Consider the following 9,417-nt stretch of genomic DNA (forward strand, 5'->3'; position numbering starts at 1 on the left):
TCTTATCTTTTTCAGGATACCTCTAACTCATATGGCAGTTCTTCTGGTGGACAACAAGTAAGCAATAACTTCCTTCCAAACTGGATGGTCAAGTAAAATACAAAGTTTCTAGCTTTCCCTTTTTTCAAGAACTTTCACGTTAAACCACGTCCTAGAGTAGTGTTGTAGAATAAACTGCATGCTTCCTCCTCAGGTGGCAGTCTTTCTGGTGAGTAAGGACTGTCTTTTATTTCACAGCCTTGACATGTTTCTCCCAAGACATTTCTCTCACTAAAAATGACAGTTCAGTGCTGCATGGAGGGAGTACATTTGAAGTAATCTGTTTTACCTGTTAATTTAAGAAGCAGATATGGGACTGGGGAGAGACAAGAGAGAGAATGTTCACCATAGGCTGTTCTTTCATCCCACAAAAGATAATAAGAAAGATCCCTTTCTTTCCAGTAGGCACTGATGCCAAGTAACAAGTTTCTCATCTTTTACAGGGCTCCTCTTTCTCTGGAGGCAGTCACTATGATAGACAAATACGCATTCTTTTGTCTTAGAATTAGTATTTAGAGATTTGCTCCAGAATTCCTCTTGAATCTGAACCTGCCCTTCACAGCACCTTGGAAATAAATGATTATCTAAGTTTCCAGGATAGTTTTACTTTCACATAAATCCTCATTTAAGTTCTCTGTAGAACAGGTTTTTACCCACAAAGGTCTTACCTTTATACTAGAATTTTTTAAAAAAGGAAAAAAAATGGGGACATCACTTCCGCAAATAGTCCAGGAATGAAGCGGGGCCTTTGAAATGGAAATATGTGATTTCACACTATTAAGAGATTTATTTATTTCATAATATCCTCACCATTAAGAATAATGCCCATATCCCAGTTGAAAAGACCTCTGCCAGTTTATGGTTTGGTTTTTATGATGTGGTTCCCATCTTTTTTTCAGGGTTCTTCTTCAGGAGCCAGTCGTCCTGGTGGACAAGTAAGTCCTTTTTCCCTAGAACAGAATAAACTAATATCTAAATATCTAAGTTAACCATCTTTAACCTTTTCTTATAAAATGTTTATGAAAAAAAAGTTTGTATCCAAACTATTTGATCTTTCCAAATAGTGGGAACAATAATAACTGATAAAGAAGTGTGGCTTTCTAAAATGTCGTGGAATTAAAGAATACCTATTAAATGGTAATATGTGATTTCTTACTATTTATAGAGTCCATCTTCCTCAGAAAGTGGCGGATCTAGGGGACAGGTAAACTTTTTTCTCTCTTCATATTCAGTTATTCTATTATTTTTTTTATTACTACTTTAAATTTGGCAAAAATATTAGTGTTTTCCTTGAAAAAGGTGGGAATTACTGAATAGAAATTATGCTTCTTTCTTTTACATCCAGGGACGTGTTTTCTTATTTTGTGTGGTTCAGATTTACCAGTGTAACCATTTCAGAAATTGTCTTATATGAGTATTTGTGTATTGAATAGCCCTATATTTAGTTTTTCCTAGAAATTTTATACAATCTAATTCTAAAGATATGTATTGGATTGTGAATCACTGAAAACAGGGATTAAAGGTGATGCCCTTCAATATTTTCCATTTTACTAATATGTTTTCTTATGCCTCCACTTATAATAAGCTTTATTTTGTCATGGTATTTTTACCATTTAAAGAACATGATTTAATTCCAGGCAAAAAAGAGCACACTGAAATTCATTTATTCAAACACTCAGAATTTCTTCACACTGAGCTTTATTTTATGGCCTCTTAGAATAAATTTGAGCTGTAAATTACTATCAGCCAAATGGTGAAATACTGGAACAGCTTTCTAATTAATAGGAATAGTGGTGGCAAAATGAGCTTCATCTGTTCATGTTAGGGACTATATAATGCATGGCTGCTACTCTGTCAGGACAGTGCGCTCAGTTCGCTAGCCAACCACATTTCTGTGTTCCTAAGGAACTAACTGGCTTCTGGTTTCTTTATAGGGTGGATGTGTTTGCCCAACTGGGAGTTTAGTAAGTATTTTTTTGTTAACTGACAGGATTTCTATCCTTCTCCCTCCCCCACTGTCTGTGTAATTAGAAAATTCCCAAAGTATTGAATTAGATCCACCTATGCATATATGATAGCATTTTCAGAGTGATTATTCTGTGGCTTTATTTATATTGCTTGAGATGACAGAGGGCATTTCATATATCACCTCAGAGAGGGAGGGATATACATTCATTGAACCACAACTATGCTGTAATGTCCAATCATCATGCAGCATGCCAGTGGATTTACTCCTTTTTTAATAAAATGTTTTAAAAGAGCAATATCATCCCTTCAAAAACAGATCTGATTTCACCAAATGGGTGGTTTAGCCAGGAAAAAGTCATTCATATACGAGAATATACAGCACCAACTCTGCAGCATACTCAACTGTGAAAAATCTATTGATTAATTTAAAACTATTTTAATTTTGGTTAATTAAAAACTATTTTAAAATTATTAAAAACTATTGAGAGCAGACCATTCTAGCTAATCTTTCCTGCCTTCTGAGCTTAGGTAATTTAGTTTGGACATATTTCATAAGTGTTAATAACAAAATGAGAAAGTGCTTACCAACGTGAGCACTTGAAGATTTTCCTACATTCCAATTGTTCACGTTCACATATTGGGATTCATTCATAAAATTGATACTACTCACGCAGAGTAAAAGGAGAAAATAATAACATATTGATTATGTCTAATCTTGAATTTCAGCAAGCAGTTTCTCATATATAAAATATATGCCTTTTCCCATTAAGCTCATAGTAAAGTTAGACCATTTATACTCAATACCTAGTTTCTAATTATTTTTTTTTAATAGAGATTCCTCCAGCAGCTAATGTGACCTATGGGTTAAGATATTTTACAAGAGAATTTATAGTTTTGTCAGTATGTCACTCAGTAAATTGAAAGGAATGTCTCTGTGAATGGTATGTCAATGACTGGTTATGTTACAAGGGAGTTTCTTTCCTTTGGATGAATGCCTGAGAATGGTCTCAGCAAACTGGAGAAAAAGGAATCTGTTGGATTTATTATTTTCAGTTATTTCTGGGAGATCTGAGATCTTTTAATTCAGTATGGTATCTTTTTCTGAAGAGTTCAAATGTTACAGCCTATCTTTCTGTACTTGTGTTATCTTGCATTCCAGGAAGCTGGAAAATACAAACAACATAATGGCTTCCTCAAATAAACCTGAAGTTAATGATTTACAATTTTCTTTTGTAATGGGGATCTTTTTCCTCAGTGGACAGGCAATATAGTGGATAGGAAGTAAGCTTGCCTGATAGTAATACCTGTTTATTTCCCCTGTTCCTTGGATGTGGTCAGTTTCTGTTAGTATGGGAAACATATTGTGGGGCTATTTTTCTTCAGGTAAATATTTTGAAAATATTGGACAGGAGCCTGTAAAGAAGTTGTCTCTGCATTTGAAGAGCAAAATTCATTTGGCATCTCCATTTTGGACTGCTAATTTCCCCAGATGTTTATGTCAGAGTGGGGCACAGGAGCAGCTGTGATCCCACTAGCGCCCCCTGCCTTGCCCAATTAGGGCAATCCAGCACCCTCTTTTCTCACCCTGGACACTGCCCTATGCTTGTATTATTCCCCATTCCATATGGGGTGACCTGGTGCACCCCCAGCCCTATAGACTATGCATGCTTCCTACCTCCCCTTTAGCACACCCTTCTCTGGCATCCCTGGGCTTGTCACGCAGCTGGTGCCCCTCTATTCGCTAGCCCTCTCAGGCTTACTGCCAGTACTATTCCAGTTGGGCTCAGGCGGCCTAAGCCTTGCCTGGCCCTTTTGACCCTTCAGAGTCCCCACCACTGTGGAGCCCCTCCAAGACCCTTTCCACTCCACACCCCTACTGGGGTTTCTATCAATAATCTGTACCCTCACCCGCTCCTGGGGCCTCTCTCTGTGCACTCGCCCCACAGGGCTGGGGTCAGCACCCCTCAACACCACACCCCACCAGCACAAACAGCTGTGCCCACCTAGCACTGCTCACTGTGCCCCAATGGGCACCAGGAACCCCCAGCTTACTGGGGAGCTCCTGTGAGGCCTCCTCACACCCCTACAGCCTCACCCAGTCCTCTGGTCAGGGTCCTCTCCACCCTCACCATGCTGTAGCTGCTTGGGTAGTCAGGCTGCAACAATCAATTCCACTCTGCTCAACTCTCCTGCACCCCAGGCTGCTAGAAGGGAACTGCTAACAAGGCTCTGGACTGGGCTGTTTATAAAGGCCCGGCCCTGCCCCCTTCTTGGTCACATGACCAACCCAGTTGCCCCAGCAACCAGCACCTGAGCTGCCCCTGGAGCTTGGCAGCTGGCCTTCTCCCTTAGGAACAGGGCACCTGAGTGCCCCTGTGACAGTTTACAACCTGGCTTCCAGTCATGCCCTAATCACCAAGCAATGCAACAGGCTTAGAGGAGACAATCTTTCTCCTCTCCACACAGTGATGAAGCAGCCTGCTTTGCAGCTAAGAATATAAGTATCATGAGCCAGAAAGACAACAAGGAAGGAGTGAAATGCCATGGTCTACTTTCCTGCAAGGGGATAGTCCTGGATTTTGTTTTCTGCTCCCAGGCATGTGACATCATATGGGTACTGGATAAAAAATTGAAATAATCCAGGAAACTACCCTGAAGCAGAAACAGGCATCACCTCATCAACCTTTTAAAAAGTTGTTGTTCTTTGAAATAACCAGTTTCCAATTGTTCTGTTACAGACCAGACAAGCTTCCGGAGGCAGTCAGCCTGGCAAAACTGTAAGTAAATGTTTCCCATGTTACTATTGTCGTGTTTTTTCTCCCAATACAAATATTGGTAAATCTAGTTCAGTTATTTGACGAATAGAAAAATTTGTATTGATTATGTGAGAACATTAGGCATTTTACTTATCTGAGATAATCTCAGCACATATGAGCACAACACTGATTCTCTATGATGCATTTTTAAGGCCATGTTTAATTTGGTAATAGTTAAAATTGTAATAAGGTATATTAATAGTGGAATATAATGGGTCATTTCATTATTGAGTGAGACCTTTTATTGAAGAGTTGTTTCAGTTTCAATCCACAGTGATATAACATCTTAAGTTCAGGCAGGGTCTCATATCTCAGTTTCTTTACATGCATCTTCTTATGTAAACATTATTGGCTTTCTTTGGGCAAAACGTTTGGATTTTTGTATTAAAGGAAATGGTGACCACCACCTTCTTCTCTATATTGTAACTCAATTCTGACATAGGTAATTGGAGTCATCTTATTCATTGTTCTGTTTATTTATATTTTTACCTAGCTTATTTTGTCTCTGCTAGATAATCTCAAAAGCAGAGATTTGCTCCTTAAAGTGATTTTTTTTAGTTTACAGGCCGAAGTATCTCCCCTTTCATTTATATTCTCCTCTTCAGTGTTTCAATACATAACAATATAACCATTATACCTACATTCTAATCTGTGGGATGTTATGGCCAATTTGCCATTTGCAGTACTTTTTAAATAAATGCTTCTCCCCAGAAAGTAATAAGCATTCACCATTGTGAAAGTTAATTTCTCAGCATCTACTTTTATTTTCAAACAGCCTCCTTTTTAAAATTTCCTTCAAGTTAAGTTGTAGAATGAAGGGACACAGTAGTGCTCACCACCTAGTGTTTCATTCCTTGAATGAGAAGTTCTGAAATTGAGTAGTTATCTTTTCCTTAAAGTTATGTAATTCAAGTTGCCCATTTTCTTCTGAACCTGTTTCTCTCTTGCTGATTGTGAAAGTGGTGAAAAATTGGAATAGGCTATTTAGAGAAGCTGTAGGAATGCTCCTGCCTTGACCTTGTGAGGTCCATTCCAGCTCTGTTTTCCTACAATCCTATGATCTTCCCCAGGAGGGACTCAGCCCAGCAGACTAGCAAAGTACCCTTTCTATGCAATATTTAGCATTTTCTTCCAATATAATATTGAATAATTTGAAAATGGGACTCTCTCTGAATTAGAGCACAGAATTTTTGAAGGATCTCTTTCACTTTTGTTCTATAATTCAGTTTAATAGTTCAATTTCTGTCAAGTTTTTATACCAGCAACTTTGAAACTTGTTGCTAGTATATTGTAAAAACACCTGAGAGCAATGCATGGTCTAGCTGAGATAACAGCAGGGGTCTTGTTTTAGCAGCCAGGTGCTCAGCACTGACTATTTTACTTTGCTGAGAAGTAGAGAAGTGGAAAACTGGAAGAAAAAGCAGGCACTTTGCTACATATAGTAAACTCCAAATCAGTTATTGTATTACTTGATAGAAGGCCCAGTTTTGCCACCCTTACTCATAAAGATTTAATTTATACAAGATTCTTGTAAAGTAATTTAATCTATACAAGCCTTATTAGAGTTGATAGGACTATTTGTAAAGTAAGATATTACTTGGAGGTAGCAACATTTGGAGCTACAAACTGTATTTAGTATGCAATAACCATAAAGCCAATAGTATATGTACTACATAATAAAATGTAGTTTATTTTCCATTTAAATAAGCGTTCATTCAAACAAGCTTTCTTCATAAAAAAAAATATATTTCTATGGGTTTTTTTCTGAAAGTTTAGTTTTTGGGGGTTTTTTAAACCCCCATATTAACTTTTGCATAGGGGAGTGTGGTGAACTAAAAAACGACAAAATAGCATTCACATTTCAAAAGTACTCATTTAATCAAGAAGAAGGGTGCAACTAAATGGTGAAACCCTGGCTGTATCAGTTACAAAACTCCTACTGGCCAGGATTTTATTCAAGGATCATGTCTTCTCTTCAAACAGACTTCTACTTTAATGAGCCATTTAAAACAAAACAACTGATTTGCCACTTTTTTTTACAGGGTTCATCAGGGTTCTTAGGAGGCACCCAGTCTGGTAAACCAGTAAGTACTTTTTTCCCAACAGTATTTACTCTTTTCTTCAATGCCATTTAGTAAATGGAAACTTACATAGTGGGTTACCATGTAGCAGATTTTTCATAAATTAATATATCATTAGGCCAGGAAGTAATATGACTTGCTACAGAACACAGACCACTGGGCTTCCCTGAATTAATTCCTCTTTGTGTTGATCTAAGGACATAGGCAGGCAAGGTTATTTGAGTAGATGTGATATCTTTTATTAGACCAACTGAGTAGTAGGGATAACTGCACCCAAAAGCTTGCTAAGAACTTTTTTCCAACTTCTCGGTTGGTCTAATAAAAGATATCACATGTACTCAAATAACCTTGGTTCTCTGAAGTAGTGCATATCTGGAGGGGGGGAGGATTAAAACATTTCCAGTGAAGGAGAACCTACCATATTCTTTGTAAATTGTTCTAGTTGTTATTTTAGTGCTAAAAGTTTGCAACTCATTTAAAGCTGCAGTTTGTCTTGCTTCAGATTCCAGCCATTGGATCTCACATTTTTGCTAGGCTAGGGAGTTGTTTATTATCAAACATGTATTTCTTATGGGCTTTATAGGCTGTGATCAAAGTAACCCTTTAACCTTCTCTTTGATAAGCTCAACAGATTTAGCTTTGAGAGTCTCTTACTGCAAAGCATATCTTCCAGTTCTTTAATCATTTCCATAGTTCTTCTCAAAACACTCTCCAGTTTATCAGTTTATCTTTCTTGAATTGTGGGTCATGGAACTACGTTTATAGTAGGGAATGGCATAAAAGGGAGGAAAAAACCACAACTCTAGTCTTTGATTAAATTGAGCAGAAGTGTAAAGTAGATGAGCTTAATTTACTATTCTACTTACCCAGTCTTACATCTATGCATTCCTGTTATCTCCAAATAGAATAACAACTTTTAAAATCACTTTCTCAGAGTACAGAATCTAATTCCCATCCTTGATCATGAACAACACCATCTCTTCAACGCTATTTTGCATGGAAGATAATTGTTGTTTCCAATTTTTCACAGGGTTCGTCTATTACAGGAGGTGGCCCTGTGGTAAGTATTTTGCCATCATTTCCCTAGAGCAATTCCCTGAAAATTTCCATGCTTTGAGAATAGTAGTGAATAAAAATGTTCTTTGGTTTGTATTTACCAAATTATTCCCTGTTGCTTTCAAGAGAATTAATAACCTCTCTTATGTTCTGTGTAGAGTGCAGCTGGGAAACAGTCCCGTCCTGGACTTCTGCTCCTTTTCTGCATTTTGAGTGCCTTTACCATCTCTTCTTCATTTATGTCAAAGTGGCTTATATGAATTTCTGAAGACATATGATTGGAGTCCTAGATATGTAACATCTGAAATATCAGATTATCTTATGTATAAAAGGTTTGATTTGAATTTTATGGATATGTCATGTGTCTTTGCTATAATGTTATGTATAGCTAAAATGCCATGTACTTGATTAGTTTTACCTTCATTTGAATCCGTAATGCACAACAGTAGTTAATTTTTCAGTATTTTTGGCATAATTGGAAGAGAGCATATTATGCCGTAGCTGTAGGGGTTTTTTTATTGTTATTATTTCTTATCTAGGAATTTGATTAATGCTTCATTTAAATTGGATCTAGTCACTAATACACCCACATGGGAGACATTTATTAACCCAGAAAAAATATGAATAACAAATTGTCAAAAGTGAAAGCCCAATGGTTCTTTCTAGTCATCATTGCATAAAAGAGAGCCCACACAGCTTTTGGTAAAAGGCCTCAGTAGGACAAAATTAGAAACAAAGCACAGCAATTTTGAAATGTCATTATCTATTACAGAAATTAAGCCAGAGTTCAGTGTGAATTTAGTAAAGCAGAAATTGTCATAGCAGTTAAATTTTGTATAGTTCCTCTCTGCCATAAAAATAAGTACGTTGAAGGGAGACATCCTGATGCTTATAAACATTGGATGTCATATGTTTCAATCACCTGAAAATATCTATAGTTTTCCAGAGAACCATAACAGGGAATACAGCCCAGAAGAGGATGATGACCTAGGAGCTTCTGAAGATCAGACTTTTTCCTTTGGGGATAACTCAGAATGTAGCTTACAAAACTGATAGCATCACTAGATCATTACCTACTCTTTTGACAAATATTTTGCCTAAATGGTGATAACTTTAGTAAATTTAATTTCCAGAATAATATGGAAATCCATAAACTAGTATTAATATACAGCAGACTTAGTTACAGAGAAATATAACCAATCTTTGACTGTCAAGGACTTGCCTCCATAATTTCCTTTGGAATTCTATTGGAAAGTGTTGCCTCTGAAAGGCCTCTCAGCGGTGCTCAGTGTATGCACACTAAAAAAATGCAGATGACTCCCAGAAAACAAAAATGCTAGCAGTTTAAAAATGTAGTCTGACCACATTTTGTTCTCTAACAATAAGCTCCTTTGGGACAAATACAGTGTTATTGCTTGCACACTGACAACCACATTGGCCCTTAAGCAATAATGACA

At 37.2% G+C, this 9,417-nt stretch overlaps 1 protein-coding gene across 1 annotated transcript in view; it reads left to right on the forward strand.

The window, feature by feature from the left end:
* Positions 1 to 9,154, forward strand: part of LOC149863729 (uncharacterized) — an 80,468-nt gene extending 71,314 nt beyond the window's left edge. The window contains exons 54-61 of the mRNA XM_090050075.1: positions 16 to 57; positions 939 to 974; positions 1,205 to 1,243; positions 1,974 to 2,003; positions 4,746 to 4,784; positions 6,866 to 6,907; positions 7,935 to 7,964; positions 8,119 to 9,154. Coding sequence (XP_089906201.1) covers positions 16 to 57; positions 939 to 974; positions 1,205 to 1,243; positions 1,974 to 2,003; positions 4,746 to 4,784; positions 6,866 to 6,907; positions 7,935 to 7,964; positions 8,119 to 8,220 — 360 coding nt within the window. The 3' untranslated portion in view covers positions 8,221 to 9,154. The remainder of the gene's footprint in view (positions 1 to 15; positions 58 to 938; positions 975 to 1,204; positions 1,244 to 1,973; positions 2,004 to 4,745; positions 4,785 to 6,865; positions 6,908 to 7,934; positions 7,965 to 8,118) is intronic.
* Positions 9,155 to 9,417: the final 263 nt, after the last annotated feature.

This window comes from Crocodylus siamensis, chromosome 5 (genome assembly GCF_052110815.1).
Source record: "Crocodylus siamensis isolate JL-2025a chromosome 5, ASM5211081v1, whole genome shotgun sequence".
NCBI classification, from domain to species: domain Eukaryota; kingdom Metazoa; phylum Chordata; order Crocodylia; family Crocodylidae; genus Crocodylus; species Crocodylus siamensis.